This window comes from Ambystoma mexicanum, chromosome 7q, assembly GCF_040938575.1.
Source record: "Ambystoma mexicanum isolate Mex_15411 chromosome 7q, UKY_AmexF1_1, whole genome shotgun sequence".
NCBI classification, from domain to species: Eukaryota; Metazoa; Chordata; class Amphibia; order Caudata; family Ambystomatidae; genus Ambystoma; species Ambystoma mexicanum.
Window position 1 is genome coordinate 118,099,133 of NC_090941.1, and position 26,767 is coordinate 118,125,899.

The 26,767-nt window shown below is 45.7% G+C and overlaps 1 protein-coding gene across 1 annotated transcript in view; it reads left to right on the plus strand.

Moving 5' to 3' along the window:
• Positions 1-26,767, plus strand: part of WWC3 (WWC family member 3) — a gene marked incomplete at its 5' end in the record, with an annotated part of 1,141,234 nt that overhangs the window by 486,700 nt on the left and 627,767 nt on the right. The window contains one exon of the mRNA XM_069639076.1: positions 20,283-20,412. Coding sequence (XP_069495177.1) covers positions 20,283-20,412 — 130 coding nt within the window. The remainder of the gene's footprint in view (positions 1-20,282; positions 20,413-26,767) is intronic.

The following is a 26,767-nucleotide window of genomic DNA, read 5'->3' on the forward strand; positions in this document are numbered from 1 at the left end:
GTATAAATTCAACAAGCAGCTTAATAAGTAGTATTAATTCCCCTAGCTTAAAAATAGTTAAAACATAACGAATGGTTGTTAATTTCAACCCTGAATCTGGTCGTTTTCAAATCCTATCCCAAAGGTTCTCACCCAAGCATTCCCGTAAAAAAGTGCTCGAAATAAATGGTTCTTTCAATCTTAAGAATTTGATATACAATCATAATGAGATGTAATGTTTCCAGAACCTCGTTGCATAAGGGACACATACGCTTGGCTTGGTATTGGCAACTATTGCCTGTGTCCTATGATTTCAAGGATTGTAAACATGTCAAGTCTAATTTCCATGAAAGTTTTTACCATCTAGCATCAGGAAATGTAATCGGGTAGGAAGGCAACATGGCCAAGGCCTTCTCTTCCTGACCGTGTGAAAAGTTCATAAATTGGTACGTTATCACCAATCCTCCTGCCTTAATTTCCTTTTGGCCACATCTGGGTTAAGTTGGCATTTTTCAGAGGGTATATTTATATTACTAAGTAAACGCCTACATTTGCATAACCATGTAGTGAGAGAGAGTTCGAGAGAGAGTTCGAGAGAGAGTTCGAGAGAGAGTTCGAGAGAGAGTTCGAGAGAGAGTTCGAGAGAGAGTTCGAGAGAGAGTTCGAGAGAGAGTTCGAGAGAGAGTTCGAGAGTTGGAGAGTTTGTTAGTTGGAGAGTTTGTTAGTTGGAGAGTTTGTTAGTTGGAGAGTTTGTTAGTTGGAGAGTTTGTTAGTTGGAGAGTTTGTTAGTTGGAGAGTTTGTTAGTTGGAGAGTTTGTTAGTTGGAGAGTTTGTTAGTTGGAGAGTTTGTTAGTTGGAGAGTTTGTTAGTTGGAGAGTTTGTTAGTTGGAGAGTTTGTTAGTTGGAGAGTTTGTTAGTTGGAGAGTTTGTTAGTTGGAGAGTTTGTTAGTTGGAGAGTTTGTTAGTTGGAGAGTTCGATCGAGATCGCGAGATCTGTGATGTTCAGAATTGCCATGAACACGGGAAACAAATGATGGAAGCCCAACGTGTGCAGAACGCCAGAAGCAGAGATGAGTGGAGTCCAAAGTGGGACAGTAACATGACCACGAGGATGTCGTGGTGAGCAGGCTTCCTGTCTACAATGCCAAAACCGTACCGATCAGGAATTTGCAAACGCTCCGGTCTCCCGGTGGGACACAGAGACCCAAAGAAAGAGCACGATAAGTGCAAGGAGAAGACGCTGCTCTTAGTGGGGACAAAGAAACAAAGTGAAGGACAAGGTTACAAGCCGCCAGTACGAGCCCAGGTGATGCTTCCCCAACAGACTAAAAGTATTGGGGTGAACGGCAGAACAGGGAGGGTGAGTGAGGCTCATTATGCAAACAGAGACTTGTCACAGTACAATTGACAGTCGTAAATCTCAATTTGATTATTTTGAACAGTGATAATATAAGAAGCATCAACACAAATGATCCTGAGACAGGTACCAATGGAATCTGGATCGCACTATACTACATAGAGGGAAAACACCCAGTTACTTAAGGAACATGAGTGGAGTGTAACAGAGAAAAAATATTAAGTGAAGGGCAGAGAAGCCCCAGGAATACAGGCTCTACAAGACCGACTCCACCAGGAAAGGTCTGAAGCCTAATTGTAAACGCCACATAGGAAAAGACATGTTCCATGGTTACCCAGAATATATTAACACGAATCAAAGGATTCGACAAAGGCCAAAGAAAGTAATCATTAAAAAGGAAAGGAAAGCCAAAGTCTGCAAAGAGTACTACAGGAACTGGTACAGAAAGTAGCAAAGAAAAATCAAAAATGTAATATTAACCAGAAACTCAAAAGATTAAATGGAAGAGCCAGAAGCACCCATCAGGAGACTGTAGTCATTTTCCTAACCTCCGTTTTTAGAATAATGGTAGGTTCTGTTAGCATTAGTTTTGGACATCAGACTTATTTCTTTGGAGAGTTACTAATGAGTAAGTAAAATAGGTAGGGAATACCCCATAACGATAGGGACGGTTGGGCCTTATTTTTGTAATAAACACGTTGGAAATGTCCTTAGAATGTCTGCATCCTCATTCTGACTCACCACAGTGGGTAATCCTAGAATGCACCTCCACAACAATCCCTACAATTGATTCCATCTGGACATATCCTCCATATTAATTATTTCTGAGCCATAGGTTACAGCTGGTATAACTTTGGATGTTATAATAGCGAATTTCCGGCATTAATGAATATTTCCTGTAACACCTGATTAATTTGAGCAATAATCAGACCTTATATAATCTGTGCTGCTGGGCATTATGTACCAAAGAATTACATGTATATTCCCTACTTGTAGGGTATAAGGGCCTCCATATAACCACTTGTGAAAAGTGCTGTACAATGTCTTTTCAGGTGGCTGCCTCGTTAGGGTGCGGTCTCTTAACGGTCTTGGATCTAGCCAAGTCGGGGTCCAGGGACACGTTTGTTTCTGCTCCGTATTCTCTCACAGACCACGTAGCGATGTATTGTGGTGTGATGGATTAAGGAGACTTGACAAGATGGTATCATTTTGGCTATAGACTTTTATTCAAAATAAGGAGGAAAACCAACCTCTCCCTAATCCTAGAGGGGTTTCCCTACATCAACACTAAGGGTGCAAGTCAAAAGCAGCCAAAATACCATCCTCTGTCCAAACCTACTACTCTATCCATACCACCAAAATGTTTTAGAAGAAAAGGGGTTCAATAAACTACTGAGCCAAGTCACCAGGAGAATAGCTCCCTTCTCCTGGTGAAACAATTCAATATTGTGTTGAATTTAACAATAGTCTCTTGCAACAGGGTCTGATTTACAAAATATACTTAGACCAGGAGAATGACTCCCTTCTCCTATTCTATTTAGAAGGGATATCTTGCCTATTGGCGAGATTACTCCTTGACAGTTCTTAGTTCTTCTGCTATCTTTCACATATGCTGAGTTTTGAGATGTATGGTTTCTTGCGTCACCACTGGGATGAGGGAGACTGCTCCTGAGGAAGACTTGACTCTTGGTTTTGTCAGTATCACTATTATGACGAGGGAGTTCACTCACAAGGAATACTCGACTCTGGACCCCACCTGTTTCTTCTGCAACTCCTGTTACCTGTATCTTTAATGGAGAGTGCAGGCTGTTCTTCACAGGATCTCAGGTCGCTGTTGCCACTGTACTCCTTCAGTGAGGCTTCCTGCTTTCTTCCTTTTGGGTCTGCGCAGCTCTGCTGAGCTATTGCTGTGGTGGTCTTGGTGTGTTTTTTTTTTTTTTGACCACACGCTCCACCTCGAAGAGGTCATGCTATTGCTGGATTCTTCCTCCTTCTGCAGCGAGTCGGGATCCCTCTGGCTCGCATAGTTCCTCTTGGCCTCTTATTAGAGACTGACTGTCTCTTGGCTCTTTGGGCAGCACAGGGTTGAACTTCCCCGGCCCTGCAGGATGGACAATAAGGGCAACCTACCCTCGTAAATATCCGAACTGTCCCACTGATGGGCAGGGTCAGGCATTCACTACTAATTATTCATTCCTGACTCAACTTGACTGATCTTTTTGCAATAAAAGGTGTGGTCTCACACAAAATGATGAGCGAGTAGAAGAACAAGCAGAAGCGCAAGTTGGGAGCAGAGATGCCAAAGCTGCCCAGGACCAGAGACCGGGAAGTTGAGGAGCTGCAGTTCGCAAGTGCAGAAGCGTGATGAGGGAGCTGTGTCTTCAGGAGCCCTGGAGAGTCTGCAAATGGGAGTCGAGGGGCGTACTGGTCTTGTGCTCCTGGGCCCGTGAGAAAGCCCGAGTGTCTGAGGGGCAGGCAGTTGTACACTGACCTCAAAATGAAGAACCGTTGAGATGCTGAAGCGCGGAAGTCTGCACGGGGAGTCCAAAAGCATTGCAGAGCCGGGTTGTGAAGAGCGTGATGCAAAGTGGCATGTTAAACGCCCAAGAAAAAGGACTGCGTTTGTGAAGTATTTGTGTGAATTTAAAGGGAAGACTTCAAAGATGTGAAAGTAAGTGTCAGTGCGAAACTGGAGAGACTTGCGTGTGTGATGTAATAAGGGAAATCAAATCACATTGAAGTGATAAGTGTAAAAAAAGGGCAAGACGCCCACGGAAAAGGTGCAAGTGGCACGAAAGTGGAAAAGGGGCCAGAAGCCCGTGGAGAAGCGTGCAAGAGGCACGACTAAGAGGAGGATTAAAAGGACAGTGCAAGTGTGCACGGCAACAGCAAAGGGATGCATGAAAGTGATGCAAGAAGCACTGGAAGATAAAGTGTAAGAGGTAAGAAATGAGGGGCAAAAGGGTCAGGGTGGTCGTGCTGAGGAAAAGTATGAAGTTTTCGAAAGCCTCTGATTCTACCCCATGAAAGAGTGATGTGCAAGAGAGACTATATATAAAGTAATGGCATATCCTGACCAGGTGGAAGTGGTGTTTGGAACTAGAGGTGCCTAAGCTTGAGGAAAGGCACCCTTGTGAAACCAAAAAGGAACTGTTCTATGGCGTTTTTGTTTTGAAAGCTGGAAGAGGCCTGAGTATGGGGAAGGGAACACTGAGAGGCCTATCAAGGAATCATCTTGTAACGTTGACCAAATTGAACCTGATGAGACCACCTGGAACTCTGGGTTTGCCATTATTTTGATGAACCACTATTTTTCCTTTTGAAAAGACTTCTATCACATTTTTGTGCAGCGTGAGGCCAAGCATAGGTTTAGACACAGACTATCATTTTGGACTATCAGATGACAGCGGCCATTAGAAACATCAGTAAAGGGAACTTTGCTTTGCCTTGAGTCCGGGCAAGTCAGGCATTCTGCCAACCCAGGAATTTTAGTACATAAAGATTTTAAAATGAATGCTTTTTAGTCTGTCTCTTGATACCATTCCTGTCTCACATAGTTTGAATATCGGAATCAAAAATGTATCAAACAACCGAGGACAAAGGCCTGAAAGAGACGGTCCAAAGCGTTTTCAGGGACTTCCTGGGAGAATACCCCTAAAACGTCTATCCCAATAGGAAGAATACATGGTGTGGCCCCATGAGGAGAGAGCCTGGCTCCAGAGCCGGAGATGTGCTAGCGATGCCATCAATATGCAGCCAGAAGGAGGATCCTGTACGGCGCAAGAACGGCGGGAGCACTAAAGGTGATCGGCGCAGAAATTCTCCTATTTCAAGAAATTGCACAATCCACGTTGATCGTGCGCTTAGTGATGGGTCCTGTGACAAGGGCTCTCATACACAAGAAGATATAATATAAATGGACTTTCCTGTTCGTTCTCTTATTCACATGGGAAGGCAAACAGCACCGAATCACAACTTGTAAAGAGGGGATGTCCATTCTACATATAGGCGTGGATAACCAGCAAGGCACGTCAACAAGCGGGAAGCCGGTTCTGCCAAAGAGGAAATCTTGGGAATCACAGAAGGTGACCCTATAAAACAAACAAGATCGCTAGGTGCCATGATGGAAACTCTGTCCTAGCCGACCATAAAGGAGTGCGCTGGAAGCAACCCAGGTCGGACGGTCATAAGCTGGCCGCGGTGGGGGACGGTTTGGATCTCGGTAGGGATTTGTTGCACACTACACATTATCTCTGGGGTTGCCTGGTGGGTCAATTCCGGGAGGATGGTCCCCTGGTTTCACTAGGAATTTTGGCTTGCACCAGAGGTGAGGGTCTGGGATACGGGTAGGGGGAGATTGGGGGAGGGGAATGGATCCAAGTGCTGGGGAATAGGGATGCATTAGGTGCATGGGGATGATGATGATGAAGGGCTCTCAGGCTCATGGTCGAGGTTTATTAGCAAGCCGGGGCAAGCGATGCTGGTGCTCAGTGGACTGGATGTGCAATGGGAGGTCAGTTTAGGATGCTAACATACAATGTGCAGGGTCTCCTCTCCCCGGTTAAGTGAAAGAAACTGGAGCATTTCCTGGCCAAAAACCCAGAATTTATAGTGTTCCAACACCTATTTGTAAAAAAGACAGGCAGAGGCTTAAACTTAGGATAATCGACTGTTTCAGGCCAATGCAGAAGGGAAGAAGACGGGAACAGTTATAGCATTTAGACAACACCAAGACTTAACCATCCTGGACTCTAAGGGGGATAAAGAGTGCAGATATGTTTGTAAAATGTAAATTGGGGACTCGGCTGATGACAATTGCATCCGTTTCCACACCAAACGTGGGACAGGATAGTTTCAGAAGTTCCATGTTGGCGGCCCTGGAAGCATTCGCTTCAGGCGACTTCAACATAGCATGGGACCCACTCAAAGATTACACTGTGAAAATATGTCACGGACAGGTGCCACCCTCGCAAGCGGTGAAACTAAAAATGGACCTCCTAACATTAAAAGATGTATGGAGGACAATACAAGGGGACCTGGAGGTGTCAATGCAAGCAAAGGGATAAGGGTCTCGACCCTCTCTCCCGAACCACAGAAGCCGAATAGATTCGACCCTCCCACCTTGGTTAGCACGGGCGCTTGAACTAGTAACGCAAGGAGCCACATGGCAGCCAATGGGGGGAAGGAGGAGTTAGGGAAAGGGGGTGGAATGACAAAGGAAAGGAGGGGGAAACACAACATAAAACTTATAACAAAAGCTCTAAATAAGTACGTTGAAAGCTATATAATAAATCCTGCACCAGACCTGTCCTTCAAACTGTATATGCATATTCATAGTATCTTTTCATAAGCAAGAACACATAACCAGACTTTAAACACAACATAAATGGTGTTAGAAACTCGAGCGTAATGAACACAACATTTAGGAACACTTATGCTCCAAACAGACTGTAGCACATAAAGCATGGTAGCACACACTGGGATGAAACACATTGGACTCATGGCCCCATTATCACAACGAAGCAACGAACAAATGCTGCACAGGAAATACATGCCACAAACAAAACACAGTGTCCTTATTTTCATATGCTTAAACATTAATTCCTGGTTTTTAGTGAAACACTTGATCTTCCTGAACAAAGTAATTCAGCCTGCTATGTATCAAAGTGTTCCCATGTTTCCTCACACGCACACATAACTAATGACTTCAAAAGTTTCGTAGCCATAAAATAGAACACCATGGAAAATGCACTTAGCTGATGGCCCGGGCGCCTCACGAGGACACCCGAGCCCTGAAGACTGTTGCTTCCAAAGCACGTCCAAGCCGCTTGTAAATCACCACCGCGGCCCGGGATGCATGCTTATCTTGATCCTGGAATCCGTGCTGACGCCCAACAGTCCTCCGGCGTCCGAGAAAATAACCTGGTTCACAAACTCTCCACACTGCCGCCCGTGCACATAATCATTAATTATCTGCACCGAGGCAACGGCGGTTGGAGATTTTATTCCTTCCTAATTGCCAGCTGCTGCATCGCGCGAAAACCCAGGACTACTGAATTCCCTAGACATGCTGGGAAACGTAGTTTAATCCCAGAATAGCCTATTTTCTGGCTGTAACGCGCTGTTTCTTGCCCCAAACAACTGTTTTTCTGACAGGAGGGGGACACATACTTCGCACATGTACATTGCGCATTCTCTAAAATCGATTGTTTGGGCATCCTCATCGATTATGGGCAGTATAAACAAATGGAGGTCGGGGCTATTTGACTTTCGGACTACGCTCCTCTGATAATCAGCTTGCAAAGACCGAACATATCTGATAGGCTGTGGCAGTGGACATTCCTGGGACCGATTCTAAAAGATAAGATCCTGACTGGGGAATTGTGGGACAAAATGAGGGAATACTTCACCATGAATTGTACACAGATGTGGCAGAGGCGACGGTTTGGGACGCCTTTCAAGTGGTAATGCAGGGCCACATCATTGCAGTGACAACGGCGAGGGCCAAGCAGTTGTCAACTGGAGACGGGGTTAATGCCACAAGACCGAAGTAGGTCACTAAAACGGGAACTTAGAAGTGTGAAAGGGCTACTGGAAATGTTCTATACAACAAGGGCAGAAAAGGTCCTTCTAGATGCGAGACAGAGGTTTTATATTAAATCAAACAAGGCGGATAGCCTGTTGGCTAGATATCTCAGGGAGAAAAGGGCTAGCCAGACAATCTCTCAGATTAAAAATCAACAGGGAGAAATGTTTACCACTCTCCCGGATATCATTTGTCGGTTCGCTGCATTCTATGCTGACCTCTATAAATCAGAAGCACAACAAATAACGCTACAGGTTTGGAAATCAACAATGCTATGCATTGGCAAAACTAGGCTATATTAAATGGCTCCCTGACCAAAACTTGATGATTAGCATTGTGTTTTTTGAGAGTGGACATTAACAAATTAGCATTGAATACATGTAGATTAGTGCAAAACCAGCAGAGTTATTTGTTCTAATTTGTAGGGGCTAGATCCGAATTCTGCATAGGTTTGCTGCTATCAGATTATATGAATTTTAACAATGAACAGTGATTAATCTATACCCAAGCGCACACTTTCCCAACAGCCCCGACGCTAGGTTTGTTCTATAAATCAGAAGCCCCTGACTGGGTACAACACAGAACTATCTACAATTGCTACCGCTAAGTAAAATAACGCAGCAAACCAGGGAACTACTAGATGCAGAAATAACCGAGGAGGTGGTGAACAGGCAATTAAATTGCTATGGCTTAATAAGGCCCAGTGCCCCGATGGGTACACAGCAATTTTTTGTAAGACTTTCAGGGCCACAATAACACCTACATTCACTGCCCTATTTAATCAACTGGATTGCAAGGAAGCATTATCCCCAAAATGGAAGAGACTAAAATGGTGTGATTTCCCAAACCTAACCAAGACCCCACACAATACGCTTGGTGCCATTCTCCGTGATTTGATCAAGCCGGACCAATCTGGATTTATTGAAAATAAGCAGACTTGCGACAACATCAGGAGGGTCTGCCACCTGATTGTAAAGGTTTCTAAGAAAGGTCCCGCAGCCATTCTACTTGGACTTGATGCTGAGAAAGAATTTGACTGGGTGGAATGGTCATTCCTGTTCCAAAAAATGGAATTTGAGTTCTGGCAGGCGCTACATCCTTATGGTCCAAGTGAACTATGCCACCCCAACAATTAGATTATCAATAAACTGGTCCCTCTACCAGTCGAAAAATATTAGCAGGAGCAAGAAACAAGGATGCCCTCTATCCTCGTTGCTCTATGCAATATCCAACAAAAACTCTGGAACAACAACAACAACAAAGAAAGAAAACTACAGAACCCACCCTCACAGACGGGAACAAAAATCGAGCCAACACTGAGAGAAGAAACAAATCCCTCTACTTAACTCCATGCCTAGCTGACAACTGGGCACCACAGCAAACTAACCCAAGGCTAGAAGCAGCAACACAAATAACCTAACACAACCATGGCGAAGAAGGATGAACAATACAAAATACAACAAACACACAACCGATGTGATAACACCCTACATCACCAAAACAAGAGGAACTTCAAATCAACAAACGGAACCCCGGAAGACGACCCCGATGAACACAAAAATCCAAAGCAGAACATAGAGGAACTCTTCGAAGACACAAACCCCCCAAAACCGACTGCGCAACAAGATCTCGACCCGGAAGGAAACCTCAACACCGATCGGAAGACTACCTCCACTAGAAAGTCCAGACCAAACAACAACACTTCCAACCTTCACTGCAATTTAATAAACGCAAGATCCATGTCAAAACACTCAACTGAGATACTAGATGACAATGGCATTGACATCCTGTTCATCACAGAAACATGGCTGGACGACAACTACAAAATCACACTCCAAAGCTGCTTTCCTATGGACTTCAAATGCCTTCAAATCAACAGAAAAAACAAGAGGAGGAGGCATCGCAATAGCATTCAAAGAACACCTGAAATAAAACCACTCAACATCCTGAACTGCGAAACCATGGTAATACACCTAACAACGAGCCAAAAAAACATTACATTCATCCTTGTGTACAGACCACCAACATATGATGCAACCTTCGGCGACAATTTCATAGAAGCCATCGCCAAAATAGCCATCAACCACGAAAACCTATTCATCCTAGGGGACTTCAATATCTGGTGTGAAGACAGTCACGTCAACTCCCATAACTCGCTGACTGAACAACTAACTACCATGAAACTGACAACTAGTCAAAGGGGCAACACACTCGGCAGGACACACTCTCGACGCTATTTTTGCCAATGAAAACACACACATCACCACGGCACTGCCGATACAAAAACTGTGGAGCGACCACCTCATCATCCCATTCACGATCATCATGCCCACCCTAGTATGCATCCAACCTCCTAAACTCACAGCCACCACAAAAAGAAAGTGGAAACACGTCAAAGAAAGTAACCTATTCGAACTGGAATTAACCAAGCCCTCAACTGCAGAAGTAGAGCTAGCTGACCTAGATGGGAAAGCGGAACTACTACACAAATGGATTGTGGACACAATAGATAAGATTGCCCCTGAAAAACCATTCACTCCATCGAAAAAAAGATCAATGGCAAAATGGTTCATCCCACTATTAAACACCATGAAAAAGGAAAACAAAAAGATGGAACTGGAATGGAGGAAAGAATACAACCCAGACAAAAAAACACTGTTCCAAAAAACAAATCGGCGCATACAAGAAGGAAATTCAAAAGTCGAAGAGAAGGCATTATGATGACAGAATCACCAATGCCACCAACACACAAAAAGAAATGTTTATCATTAAAGAGATGAGAAAACCACCAGGCTGTGATAATACCCCAAGCCCCTCAGAGAAACCTTGCAACGCCCTGGCCGACCACTTCAAAAAAAACAATCTGTGACATCCGACAAACAATACAAGAACAACCAACCAACCAACCATGAGATACAACCAAAAGAACCTAACAAAGAACCACAGCACAAACTCAAAAACCTTCCGGAAATTTCGGCAGAGGCATTCGCAATGCTGGTAAAACTCAGCAAGAAAGCTGGATCACCCATGGATCCCTGTCCCCCGGACATCTACAAATCAATCCTCGCACAAGGAACGCCAGCAGAATACTACAGAAACCTTCTAAATGTATCACTAGCAACAGGAACCGTACCGAGGATCTTCAAATCGGCATATATCAAACCACTTCTAAAAAACACAAGTGGCGATGTAGAAGACCTCCAACTACAGGCCGATCTCAAACATACCCTACCCGGCAAAACTCCTGGAAACCTATGTATATAAACTCACGCAGGAATACGTAGAAAAACATCACCTGCTAGACCAAGCTCAAGTCGGTTTCAGACCAGCAAGAGGAACGGAAACAGCACTATCAATCTGGGACGACCAAAAACCAACGCAGACTCAAATACAACCTCAGCCCTTATTCTGCTCGACCTCTCCGCAGCGTTTGACACAGTTAGCCATGACACGCTGACCAAAAGACTAGAGGACATAGGCATAACAGACACGGCACTACTCTGGACTAAATCATTCCTAGCAGACAGAACAGAAACCGTATGGATTAAACCCTTCAAATCCACTCCGCGAGTTAACGACTGTGGGGTGCCACAAGGATCTTCACTTTCACCACTATATTTCAACATATACCAGACTCCGGTCATCAAAATCTTCAAAAAATACATTACTACTTGCTACAACTACGCAGATGACACTCAAATCATCTACCAAATCAAAAATTCCGAAGCGGATCATTCAGCCATAATCGACTGCCTGAAAAATCTTCAGCTGGATGAATGCCAACAACCTGAAAATCAACCCAGGAAAGACAGAAATCCTGATCGTATCCAAAGACTAAGAGAACGAAACCGCCATCCCGTGGCCAACGGAATTGGGAACCGCACCAACACCATCTAAGGTAGTAAAAAATCTGGGAGTCCTGATGGACAATACCCTAACCTTAGAACCACAAATAAATGCAAAAGTGAAGAAATGCTTTCTCCTCCTCCACACGGCAAGAAGAATCCTAACTTTCCTGTCCTTCACGCACAAAACACTCACTATCGTCGCCCTCATCATGTCAAGAATAGACTATGCAAACAGTCTCTACCACGGAATACCAGAATACCTCTTGATGAAACTACAACGGATCCAAAATGCTGCAGCCAGACTACTCCTAAAACTATCCAGAAGAGACCACATAGGCCCTAAAAACACTACACTGGCTCCCAGTAAAACATTGCACCACCTTCAAAGCCATGTGCATAACACACAGGGCTATCAGTGGACAAGGAGCAGAATTTCTACAAAAGAAAATGACAATCTACAAACCAAAGAGGCCCCTCCGATCCAGCAACAAAATCTGCCTGGAACTAAAACCATACCTCAAGAAAAAACTTGGAGGCACCTCCTTCTACTACTTAGGCACAAAAACCTGGAACAACATCCCAAAAGAGATCAGAAACACAGAAGATCACCACAAATTAAGGAAATGACTAAAAACCTGGCTCTTCAAGACCTCAGACTCCACCTGAAAATCGAAACAGAAAAATGGATGACGGAACAGGAAAGGACACTAACATCCCTAGGAACGACAGGGAAGCTCCCGCAATACCGGGCAGGTGACACAGGATAGACTATAACATAGGTGATGCCCATTGAGACAGAGTCAACTTCCCAGCCAATCCCCTCCTCACTTCATCTCAATTGCTACCATGTACCAAAAATACCAGTTGGATTGCACAGACACTGGCAATCACCACACTAGCCGAGTGGTGGACATTGGCAGGTGCACTGGCCACAAGAGCAGGTAAGGAGGTCAGGAGGGGCTGTGATGGAGGCTGGTTGAGGTGGGGGCCAGATGTGAAAAGGACCTTAGGGCAAGATGGGCTCAGATCAGGACAGAGGAGCATCAGGAGAGACTTTGTAAGCCCAGCGCCTCAATTCAGGATAGAGATGCCAACTAACCAATTCTACTAACAATTTCCACCTCTGCACACACCTCTCAAACTCCAAACCAAACACAACCACAGATCTACAGCACAACAAAACACACAAACTTCACTACACTGCAACAACAAAACAAAAACACAAATAGTCCTCCACAACAGTACACGACGACTTCCGGCACCAAACACCCCAGGCCCAGCCAACAGAACCACCGGGCTGTGGCCGTCAACAGCACATCACTGCTCCCTTGCACTTTTCCTGCTGCCTCCCACTAACAGACCCTCCCTTCCTCTTTCAGAGCCGCCAAAGCGCCAGGGGACCACTCCGGTGGTGATAGTGCATAGTACAAATGTCCTTTAACATTAACAATATAATTGGAGCCCCTACCAACTAAAATAAGAATCCTGGCTCACATTAAGGATAGCCTGTTTGGCCAGGGTAGGAGCATAAAGTCATGGTGTTCACAGACGACCTGCTTCTCACAGTAACTGACAGAGATATGTCTTTACAGGGAATGTCATACAGTTCTCCAGTTCTCCAGCATTGGATCTTTCATGGATTCACATGCTGCGAATATTCCCTGTCGTCAGGCTGGGAACCTCAGTCATTTTAGCTTAGCGTTTTCCTATGGAAAACATCGACACTTCAGTGTCCTATCAACGTCCTTTTTGGGTGCTTTAGCCACCACCAATAGGACATAGGGTATAAATAGCCCCGCCCCGTGGGACTATTTCAACCGTCTCCAAAGTGTTGGGATCACCTCGTGCTCGTTGTGGTTTCTACACGTGTTGGTGCGTTGGTTTTGCAATGTTCTCAGGACCGAAGAAAGCTTTGTTCTGGCCCTGTGCGACTTGCGGGCTGAAGGTGTATGAGGGGGACGGGCATATAGACTGCCTCTATTGCCTTTACCCCATCACTCGGCCGACTCTTGCGAGATCTGTAAAGGTTTCTCACAGAAGACGCTTGAGGACCGCAATCAGCGGTTGGTGTGTTGGCTGAATGAGGGTACCTACCCTTCCTCTGAGGTGGGGACGGTTCGTAGCCTGGCATCTGAAAGGCCTGTTCAAGTGGCGGATCATTGCCGGTCGGTGTCGGCTGAATCTCCGGTTAAGAAGTCTGGGCCTGCCCCTGGGGCGGAGGTCGGGAAGAGTAGTCACTTCTCTTTGAGTAAACAACTGTCGAAGTGGGCGTCTTCGTCCAAACATGGTCAGTCGGACCAGTCCCGTGGGACTGGAGCTAAGCCCGAGAAGTCGGCGTCACAGGTGAAGGCCAAGGAGGACTAGTCGTCGAAACACTCCTCTTCAGGGGACCATCACAGGTCGTCCTCTAGCAGGGAGTCGTCTAAACACCGGTCCAGTGGAGCCAGGCAGGCGGGATTGCCTGAAAAATCTACACCGCAGGTTGTGGTTCCAACTACGTCATCGTTGATGGGAGTTCCGTCGTCGACTGTTTCGCTGCCAGCTCCGATGCCTTCCTCCACAGTTGTCTTTGGCTCTGGCGACTACAGGGGACTCGTCGAGGATGGATACAGACTGCTTGCTGCCGATGGGTGAGGCGTGGCAGTCTTTTGCTTTTGACTCGCTTCTGCCTGACACCCTTCTACATCAAGTGGCGGCTTTTTCGGTGTCATCGGAGGTCGAGGACGCACGGGAGCCAGTGGTGGGCCCGTCGGTCCTGGGCTTGCAGTGTGTTGGTCCATCGACGTCTGTGGGTGCTGGTCCGTCCAGTTACCCGCTGGTCAATCCACAGGCAATGTTGTCGCTCCAGGTTCTGTCAACACTTGATGGGTTAGCTGGATTCCAGGTTGCCTCCACTGAATGTGGCTCCGGTGGGGCCTATCGTCGATGCTGCAGGTGTTCCTCTGCTTTCGACGGCTGTGGCTGAGTTGCCGGCACCTCGGCCAGTGAGTGAAGATCGTCCACGTTCCCATCCTGAAATCTGGACTCTGAGTCGGACAGTATGCCTAGGGAGACCATGTCTACTGGCTCTTTGTCGCCGTCGAGGGATCCGGCGTGGGATTCGGACGTTGAGGTGGAACTGCCTCGTAGTCCGGCACAACAGTCTCCGCCAAATGATGTTGGGGCGTTCCACGCCATGATGGCGAAGGCATGTGTGGAATTTGGGTTGGCTCCTGAGGAGGAGCGGAAGGAGTGCTTCCTGTTTGACCACATGGGCTAGAGACGGAAAGTGGTGTTCTGCGTGCCTATCCTGGACCACGTGTGGCAGGAGGGCCTACGCACGATGCGTCATCCCTTCTCGGAACCGGCTGTCAAAGGGAGGCTGGAGAAGAAGTTTAAGGCCCCGTACTCTACACCGAAGTGCTTAGTGTCCCAGCCCACACCTGAGTCAGTGGTGTTGGCGGCGGCTAGCCGTAAAGCCAGGAGCCAACACAAATGTATTACCCCTCCCGGCAGTGATACCAGGAGACAGGATGCTTTTGGGAAAAAGGTTTTGACCGATGGCTCGCTATGATCGTGAGATGTGGCATCGGCTGGCGCCTCTGTTGGAACACCTACCTGAGGAACACCGTAAAGCTGCCATGCTGTTGGTACGCGAAGTGGAGAAGGAGTCCAATCATAGTATTAACATTACCGTGGACTTGGCGGAATCTGGTTTTAAACAGATTAACAGCGTTGTGTTGTGTTGCGTTGGCAAGCCTGGCTTAAGTTTACTGACTTTCGCCCGGATGTGCATTATAAGGTTCTGGACATGCCCTGTGAGGGGGAGCAGTTGTATGGTGAGAAAATTGTTGAGGCCCTCAAGGGTATGAAGGAGGACTCGGAGACTGCAAAATCGTTGGGAGCTTTGCAGAGTGGACGCTCGTTTCGCCCCTTTCGGGGGGCATCGGGAAATGCCCAGTTTATTTGTTCCAGAGATCGGGGTTACGGTCGTTCTGGTTACTCCTCCCAGGAGTATAGGAGGTCGGCGCAGTCGACGCAGAAGAGTCGGGACTTTCAGGCCTCCTGGAAAAGAGGTGGGCAGGCCACTTCCTCCAAGGGAAGACGAGCTAAGGCACAGCAATGACTCATCGGGAAAATTTGCTGGGGGGCAGGGTAGCACTGCACGTGGACGAGTGGTGCAAGATTACACCAGACCGTTGGGTGTTGGACACAGTGCGTTTCGGCCACTCGCTGGAGTGCAAGTGTTCCCTGGTTCCCATTCCTCCAGTGTATACCGTGCAACCTCACCTTCACATCATACGGCAGGAGGTTGTACTTATGCTACAGAAAGGGGCTATAGAATTGGTTCTGGTGGGCGGGAAAGGTCAGGGGGTTTACTCCTGTTACTTTGTGGTGATGAAACCCATTGGCAAGTTGCGACCCATTCTGGATCTTTGGGCGTTGAACAAGACTCCAAAGCCTGAATTTCAAGATGCTCACGCTTCAGGCAGTCATTCGGTCTGTACAGCCGGGCGAGTTCCTGGCCTTGTTGGATTTACAGGACGCAGTTTTCCACATTCCTATGCGTCGACGGCACCGCAAGTTTCTGCGGTTTGTCGTAGGAGAAGATCATTACCAGTTTCGAGTGCGCCCGTTCGTTTTAAAGTCGTCCCCCAGGACGTTTACAAAATGTTTGGTGCCAGTGGCGGCGTGGCACCAATGGGAAGGTCGCAAAAAGATAGTTAATATACTCCATCAAAGACAGGTGCTCTCAGTTAACCCTAAAGAGGGCAGCACATTTAGGTAATCCGCTTCGTGACAACCGATGGGAAGGTCGTCACGTCTACCCATACCTGGACGACTGGCTGGTACGCAGTTCTTCGTCGAGGGAGGCGCAGGAAAGTCTTGGCGCTACCATTAAGCTGTTGCAACTTCCAAGGACTTGGTGTTTCTGGGGGCAGAGTTTCAGACTCAGCTAGGTCTTGTGAGACGCTCGGTCGAGAGGGTTCTGAAGTTCTGGCAAAAAGCGGCAGAGTGGAACATCGGTACAAGGGTGTTGGTCCGGACCTACATGTCACTACTGGGGGCCATGGCGTCCTGCATTCCGCTGGTGAAAAACTGACGTCTCCATGAGTTTGGTGCAGGAGTTCATCGCGGACCGGTGGGCTCAGTCGCGGATCGTGGTCCAACAAGGTGGTGATCGACGACTGCTTGGTGGAAGCTCTTCGATGGTGGCAGTGCTCAGACAATCTGGTTCGGGGCATGCTGTTGCTGGAACCAGAGTTCCAAGTTTCAATTGTGACGGATACCTCCCAAACAGGATGGGGGGCGCATCTTGAGGGCTCGCAGGTCCATGGCCTGTGGTCTCAGGTGGAGTCGCGGTTCCACATCAATGTGCTCGAGTTGAGACCGGTACATTGGGCCCTGAAATCGTTTCTGCCGCGCATACGTGGTTCGGTGGTGAGGGTGTTGATGGACAATACCACCAATATGTTTTATCTCAGGAAACGGGGGGGGGGGGGGCACGCATTCCAGGGTGCTGTCGAAAGAAGCACAAGAACTTTGTCATTGGGCTCTGTTGCACGACATCGGCATTGTGGCGTTTCATCTGCCGGGAGTGCTGAATGTGCAGGCAGATGCGCTCATCAGGGAGGTAGGCCAGCTCCACGAATGGCAGCTGAAGGGGCAACAGGTGTCCATGATCTTCCGGAAATGGGGCCGTCCTTCGTTGGATCTCTTCGCAAAAATGGAGAACAAGCAGTGCAAGGAGTTTGCCAGCAGGTGGGCTCATCACAAGTCCCTAAGGGATGCGTTCTCGTTCCTGTGGACGGACAGGTTCGCTTATGCATTTCCCCTGTTTCCACTTATTCGACGGACCCTCCAGTGGATTCGGAGATACCCATGCCATGTGATTCTGGTGCTTCCGTTCTGGGCCAGGCAGCCGTGGTTCTCGGATCACCATCTGTCCGTGGCGGAGCAGATTCGGTTGGAAGTGACGCCGGACCTTCTGTCTCAGGACAAGGGTGCTGTCCGGCACCACAATCCAGGGTCTCTCAGCCTGACGGCTTGGCTTCTGCTTCTGAGTTTGGCTTGCTAAAGCTTTCTGGTGACTGTCGGCGCCTTTTGGAGGCGGCAAGAGCTCTGTCCACGAATGTCTCCTATGCGTGTAAATGGAAAAGGTTTTGTGTGTGGTGTAAGGGCCAGCCTGGGGTGGACCCTTTAAACATTTTACCGGAACAAGTTCTGCCCTACTTGTTGCAGTTGGCAGAGAAGGGTTTGGCATTTTCCTCCATAAAGATACACTTGGCAGCAATTTCTAGATTCACTCGGAAGTGGCATGCAGCGCCTCTGTTTAGTGATCGTCTCATCAAGCATTTCATGAAGGGGTTGTTTCAAACTTTTCCTCCAGTCAAGAAATTTCCGCCGGTGTGGAGCCTTAATGCAGTTATGTCTGGTCTGATGAGACCGCCGTTTGAACCAATGTCGTTGACGCCTTTGCAGTTTTTGTCTTGAAAAGTGGTGTTCCCGGTGGCCATTAATTCGGCCAGAAGGATGTCTGAGTTGCAAGCTTTGGTTGTGGACCCTCCATGCTTGAAATTCTTCAAGGACAAGGTGGTGTTGGCTACTAATCTGCACTTTATCCCAAAAATGCCAACCACATTTCATAAACGCTGGTCTATTGTGTTGCCATCGTTCTTTGCTTCAGCTTCCACGCTGGCGTAGCAGGCTTTGGTTCACTGGATGTGAAGAGGGCATTGAAATTTTATCTGAATCGTAGTCGGGAGTTCAGACTTTCTAAACAACTGTGTGTGGCTTATGGCCCATCCGTCAAGGGACGGGCAATCTCCAAGAAAGGACTTTCTTGTTGGGTGTCATCTGCTATTTCATTCTGCCACACTAAAGCTGGAAAGCCTTTGGAGAGAAATCCGAGGGCACACTCGACGAGGGCAATGGCTTCGCCGCCGGCATTGTGGTCGGGGATTCCGCTGGTGGACATTTGCCAGGCGGCCTCCTGGTCGGTGCCACATACCTTTACTCGACATTACTGTCTGGGACAGCAGCATGGTGAGAATGTGCAAGTGGGACGTGTGGTCCTTCAACGCCTGTTTCAATAAGGTAAGCCCAGCAGTTTCGGGGTGTGTGTTTGAAAGTTATCACTGATGGGTTTCTTGTCTCATGTATGTGATTCTGTTTCTGTATAGGTTTGCATTTGCACGCCACCATGCATGATGGATACTGCTATGTAATCTATTCACAGCATGTGAATCCATGGAAGATCCAATGCTGGAGAAGGGAGTAGTTTTTTACCTGTAACTCCATTTCTCCAGTGTTGGTATCTTTCATGGATTCACATGCGCCCACCGTCCGCCCCTGCATGCAAACCTGGTTCGAGTTGCCTCTACTTTGGAGGTTCTGAAGGGAAGCCGCGGTGGCGGGGCTATTTATACTATAAATCCTATTGGTGGTGGCTAAAGCACCCAAAAAGGACGTTAGTAGGGCACTGACGTGTCGAAGTTTTCCATAGGAAAACGCTAAGTTGAAATGACAGTGGTTCGCAGCCTGACGACGGAATATTCGCAGCATGTGAATCCATGAAAGATACCACCGCTGGAGAAATGGAGTTAGTTAAGAAACTAATCCCTTTGGATCCGGGGGAGAGAGGAACGGGGAGTCAGGGGGGGGAGGGGGTTGTTGCGATGGGGGATAAGGGGAGAGAGACCAAAAACGTAATAGAAAGAATTTGAAAAAATAGTAATCGTACTATCCGTGAACTCAAGCGAAAAAAGTGAGCATCCATTAGATCGTCACAGATTTACAGGGGGAGTCTAACAAGATTAATACAAATACACGTATGGGAAGATTATGAAAGGGCATAAATTATTCTCAGCAGAAAATGAAAGTTTCACATTAAATAGGAATTAAATGCATTCCATTTCTGATACTATTTGGATAGTGTTTTAGATGAGGGCATGCATTTTTTCAATTCTGTGGAAAAAACTAATAGAATTTCAACGTAAATGATACGTTAATTTCTGCGCATGTTTCCAGTTGGAGGCAATGTGATGAAAGTCGATATTAATAAAGAAATTAAATAATTCAAATGAAGGAATCGATGACATAAAAGGATTCACTTATACACTGATCATAACAATGCATTGTATTTGCAATTTTACTAACTTCACATTATTTCGAGACTGTATACAGTGGAATGTTTGTGTTATTTTAAAGCTATTGTCACTAGATCATTTATTGTACGTTTAATTGTTTTGTCTGTGGTCAGCTACTTTAAGATTTTGTATTTTTAATTTAATGAATTGTGACTACAATATGCAAAGACAGTGACTGCACCTCAGACTGTGTAGTTCACATAACCTTAAAGTTCAGATTATAATGTAGGAGTTATATTTTAAAAGAAATGGCTGCCCATGCAGACTAGTTGTATAGAGCTTTCTCAAGCAAAGGTGGCCCGAATTGGTATAAAACAGCAATGATTTGGTATTTTAAACCTGTAACTGCCTTGTGGATAATATTCTTTTTTATTTGTGCACAGGATTGATCGCAAGATGTCATCTGCTCACACAAACTATAAGCTAGATGAAGCCCAGGATATAATGAATGAGCTGCGGACCATAAAGCAAGCCATCACAATGGGCGAGAAGGAACGAAGGGACCTTATGCAGGTAAGACTTTCACCCTCAGTAGCTGTGATTATAGATGGCATTCTATCGAAGCATAATTACCAAACTCCTGTTACAGCCGGTCTACAGGTCCTTTGTAGTTGGTTACTAGAATTGATATTCAGTTTATAAAAATCTACCATCCCAATACTATCTTAACACAACTGTTATGCCAAAATTATCGAAGCAACTAAACAAAAGAACAAGAAATGTATCACAATTCATACATGCACACATTTGTCCTCGTCACCCAGCAATAAAATCATTAGCATTAAATACATTACACATTAATTCAATTGCACCACAATTTTAAAAGCAAACATCAATTTACATTCCTAGCTGTCAAAACATGTTTTTCTTTTACTGCAGTTACATCTCTGATGGCTAACTATACAGTCTTTTACACATTTACCGGTCACATACAATTTAAAACAAGTACATTACCAGATCTCTATGGTGTCTGACGGAATCTGTACAGGTTATATGCAACACGTTGGTTTGATTAAGCTCTGTTCTGCTATAAGATTTAGACTCTCAAGCAGAAGGGGTTGCTCCATTTCAATGCACATTCCACATAGCCTGCAAGCAATGGAGATCTTTTTCCAGTCTCTGCACTGGGTTAGGAGCTTCAAACCGAACTCTTGATGCTTGGAACCACAGCTAATCTTAAGAAATTTAGCACAAAATACACATCCTTCAACATCGATGGGAAAATCATAAAAGTGGTTAAAGAAGTAAAAACCTTAGGTTTTTACCTCGACTCAGCCTTTACACTTAATAAACAAGTCAACGTCATGGCCTCCTCTGCAGCATACACCTGTAAACTGATCAGGGCTTGTAAACCCTTTCTTTACAAAGAAAGTTGTACTATCCTAGCTAGAGCCTGCATCCTCCCCAAGCTGGATTATTGCAATGCATTGTACTTGGGTGGGGTGGGGTGGGGGTGTGGCGAGCAAATGCATCATTAACAAATTCCAAACCCTGCAAAACAACGTGCTCAGAACAGCACTTGGAATACCAAGGAGAGAGCACATCTTGAAGCTGAGGAGATGGAACAAATGTCTCTCCACGAAGGACAAAATTATGATCAAAACCCTCTCACTAACGCATAAATGCCTTAATCAATCAGCCCCTCTCTACCCCTGAGAGAATCATTAAATAAATCCACCTCACGTCCCACAAGGACAGTCAATTCATCCTGCCTGGTCGTTCCCAGATTCAAACTAAAAAAAGCATGGGAGAAGCAGCTTCCCTGTTATGGCAGCACAAGCAAGGAATGGCTTACCTCCCTCCTTGAGAGCTAACCAACCCTTCTTCGTGTTCAGGCGTAACACTATAAATTGGCTTGTAGCGACGGACCTAACTGGATAGATCTAGCCCTGTAGATGTGAGGATATGACTACTTGACTGCAATGCAACCTCTGCCTTGACTACTAATGTATTTCCTTCCGCACCTGCACTGTATGTATTTATCTCTTGACCGTCTTATGCATAATCCACGGTATCTATAGTATCTACTGTAACCTAAGCTGAAATACTTGTAATCTTTTTTCGAAAGGTGCCCAGATACCCCCGGGTTGGGTGCGCCATACAAATAAACAAAACACCAAACTGGAATTCCGAATTGGCTTTTTGCTGAACTGGCGATTGATGCGCCAGGAAATAACCGTTTAATTGTATGGCACAGCCTAGAAACAAAGACAGCAGCGTAAATCTGAACCACATTGTGGCTACAGATTCTTTTTCTTTCTTCAATATTGCTTTGTTTGGTCATTGATTACCTCTTTAACCTGTTCATGAGGCCCCTGTTCAACATTCTGGAAGTCCTGGGCATCTAATACACTAACTATGCAGAGGACACACAGGTGCTTATCCCCCTTTCAGGTGACTACGAGGCCGACATGAACACCCTCAACTCCATCTCCTCCACGATCCAATCCTGGATGGCAGAAAACTGGTTGTCTTAACAGCGAGAAAACCAAACTTCTGTTAATTGGATCACCTACTACTTTGGGCAATTTGGACAATCAATACCGCTCCTTTACCATTGATAATTTACCCATTGCAGTGTCCCAAACAATCAAGACCTTGGGCGTCTAACTGGACTCAAACTTGACTATGAATCGACGGGTGAATGCCATGGTCTCCTCCTCGGCCTACTTCTCCAAATTCTTAATGCAGCAAGACCCTTTCTGTCTCTATCCAACTGCCTTACCATTGCTAGGACAATAATCGGATCAAGACTGGACTACTGTAATGGCCTCCTTGTAGGGACCTCCGGCAAAAACATTGCCAAACTCCAATTGGTCCAAAACAATGCCCTCACGGCCGCCACAGGGATACCCCAGAAGGACCACATCTCTGAGGTGAGAAGGCAGGTCCATCGGCTTCCTGTCAGAGAGGATCGTCTTTAAAACTCTCTCCCTCATGCATAAATGTCTCCATGATTTAGCATCCTTACTTGGCCCAAATAATTGCTAAGTCCCCTTCTTCCAGGCCCACGAGAATGGCTTACACCAACTTGATCTCCACTCCCAAGACCCAGAGAGTGCGTGCAGGCGGCACCAGCTTCCCCACCAATGCCGCCTCACACTGGAACGCTCTTCCCACGCACCTTAGGATGATGGACTCCCATCTAGCCTTCCGCAAAGCCATTAAAACAAGGTTATTTGTGTGACTGTATGACTCCTTACTTGCTCCCACTCACATCCCGCCGTATTGTGGCCTGATGTCAGCACCATTGAGCACGGAATTCTCCTAAAAATGTATTTTATGCTAACTTGAAACTTGCTTCTTACTGTTCCATTAATGCTACCTTCCGTGTGATGTCCACTGTATTTGTAACCAAGAAACCCTACTCTTTACCGCCTCCAATGTAACCTGAATCAAGCTTGCATACAATTTCTTGTAAAAGCGCCTCGATGCCTTTGGGCTTTAGCACGCTCTATAAATACAAATAAATAAAATGAATTAACAAGATACTTTTTCTCTTAAAGTAGCTCCTTGATTTCCACAACAGCGTTTACACCAGCCCTGTTCACTTTTTCTTTTTGAGGTACGTATTTATTTCAGAATGCCCCTACTGAAAGATCCCCTCTTAGCCTGTATCACATAGAAAAACAAGTGAATGGTTGAAGACCTTCTTTTGACCATAATGGACACCAGTCCAAAGTAACGCCAGTTGGATCAGTGACTAACTGGCCAAATTGTGTTAGTTTTTTTCTGAGGCATCTACTCAAGATACTACACAAAATGTGCCATCTCTTAGCACCAACACTCTGTACTATACTCTATTACTGATGTCATTTTTACATTATGGATCTCAACTTGACCATGCTATACTGAAGTTGTTTTGGGGCACTAGATCATGCCACAAACTTCCTTTTCACCATATCTAGATGCTTTGTCCCAGGCCCCCTAGCTTCTGCCACAAGTATCGCATCCAAAGGCCAGTTGAATTTACAAATTGATGATTCAAGACAAAAACTATGAAATGTGGTCAGTGTATTAATCTTCAACTCAGTTTTGTTGCTATACTTCAGTAAACATAAACACTTCAGGGTGTGTTGCAAACAGTTTTTGTAAGGTACTATAAGACTGTTATGTCTGCATATTTTAAAATGTATTATTTTAATGCATCTCTACACTGCTAAACAGTTAGTTTCTCTGGATAGTGGAACTACAAGCAAGAGGTTGGCTGGTGTATGTTGAACTAGAGCATGTTTTTAAAAATAATTTCGGGAAAAGTCTGGAGGTGTTGAATGCCACGCACATCTTCTAGAAGTGAATACCAAAATGTTAGTGTTTAGAAGGTCTATCCATGGCTTTGGTGCTCTTAAAGTAGGGGATGTCAGTTGACCGTTTCAAAGGTAGTGCAAGGCATGGCCCTATGGGGCTTTATGGGCCAATGTAAGGGTCTTAAATGAGCAGCGCATATGCACCTGCAACCAATGTAGGTTCCTCGTGACAGGTGAGGGCTGTACTGCCTGGGATGTTAAAGGATAGTTCCAGGACTTTTTTTTTATTGTCCCTACGGTTCGGCCATGTGTTTTTAAGCATAACTCGGTAGATCGTAGAAAACTTTCCTATGGACCTTACCCGACTTTTCGTCCATTAACGCACTCGAAATCAGCCGCCATTTTCTGATAATCCTATCACTTGCCACATCGCCCTGGCTGACCTGCTTTTGCGGCACTAAATCAAATCCCCCGCCCCTGAAACAGACTTTATCAAAACATTCATATTCCCCGCCTCTATCCGTGACGTGACTGTGCTGCGTAGGCAAACGCGCCCAGGCGTCTTCCACGCGACTCCACACAGAACCCGGAAACCAACACAGATCAGCTCACAACACAGCACGCCACAATTGGGAATATGAAACTGTACTTTTAAATCAAACCGCAAGATTGTAAATTTGGTAAAGTACATTTATTTGACATCAAATGTTTAGAGAATATTCAGCTATTTTCATTTTTATTTGCTCACGTTCCAAAAAGTTCGTTTTGAGGCACGCGATGTTCCTTTGCTGTACACAGGGTCTTAGATCATCTCACAATACAGCGCCACAATTCGGAATATGAAACTGTGCTTTAAAAGCAAACGGCAAGATTGTACATTTGGCAAAGTACATTTATTGGACATGAAATGTTTAGAGAATATTCAGCGATTTGCATTTTTCTTTGCTCTCGATCCAAAATAGTTCGTCTTGAGGCAAGCGATGTTTGTGTGCAGTACACAGGGTGTTGGTTTACGATAAAATAAGCTCTTCGGTCGCACTGATAATCGCATGGCTGTTCCAACAACGAGGCACTAGGCCACCACAACGGTCTGTATGTTGCATCTAGCCGTTAGTACCGCGTAAGGGCATACTTGTACTTGGCGATCGTCCCATAAAATGGTCAGGGTGGTAACGTTGTTCACGCGGAGAAGCAACTGGCGGTTAAAAAACCCATCCGCCGGTGTCTGGTACTCGTGACACATGCAATAATGAATGATGTACCTGTTTGAAAAACATAAAAAATGAAATTAGTCTCACCATCAGATCTTTATTAAAATTATTCATTTTATATATTAGGTCGGGAAATTATTTCATAGCTAGGACAGTGCAACTGGGTATTATACGTCAAGGGGGGGCTGTAGGATACTGAGACAGTCCCCCAGTGCAGGGGTTGACAGGGAGGCAGTGCAGGTGGAGAGTGGAATTGATCTCCGACTGCATCCGAACTACCAGGAGGACATTCACTATCAATGGCTGGTGGTGGTATAGCTCTGTTGTCAATCACTTCATATTCTTCCCATTGGCACGATGCATCTCCAGTCTCAAGTCCCTGCCAAAAGGTTTGACAAGCAACATCTCTCGTTCGCTTCACTGTCTGTGTAGATCTAGTTCGTACACCCACTCGCAACTAGAGGACAGATTGGAAAAGGAATGTTCAGTTTAAACACAACTTACAGTATTGAACTATTAACAGTGAAAAACAACATAATATAGTGACCAGGACACTAACCTTCTTTTGCTTTCTTTTCTTTGAAACTTTCTTGCCTCGAACTTCAACATCAGGACGCTGTTGCTCCGACTCGTGTGTGCATGTCTCCACTTCCTCTTGCGCTGCAACGACTATATTTTCATGATAAGCACATCCATCACGCACTGACGCTCCATCGACTCCCTGAAACATAGAACTTTCATTAGTATGTATAATAATATCGAAAACATAAAATGTACTTGGGGACCAATACACACGTACATCTCAATAGCAAAACACGAATGAACGCTTTGTGTAGAACATTCAAACGACAATTATTCACGCATTGTTGATCTAGTTAGAAGGAACTGTCAAGATCCATACCTCGGGCTCCTCATAGACTTCCATTGATGATATTATTGAAGATGATGCTTCAGTAACTCCCTGAAACACAGTAATTGCATTAGTATGGTTTTCTATTTTGTGAAAAAGAACATAAACTTTGTGCAGGCGTCAACGGGTCATCTAAATAGGCCTGCACAAATGATCAGTTGTCTAAAATAAATAATGGATATGTAAATATGATTTGATTTGCTCGATCGTTGGAAGTGTCACCACCCAGAGATCTGCATCAACTACTAGGGGTGATGTTCTGGTAGAAGAAGCTCCGTCATCTCCCTGAAACATAGTACTTGCGTTAATAAAGAAGGAAGTATAGCGGATGTAATCACGTCATATGATTTTGCTTGATCGAACTGTCAGTATCCATACCTCGAAATGCATAAGAACATCAAGGGACGATGTAACTGCGGTGCACACTTCTGCAAGCTGTTGCGCCGACCCGTAACTGCATGCTCCCCCTTCTTCTTGGACTAATGCTCCATCGACTCCCT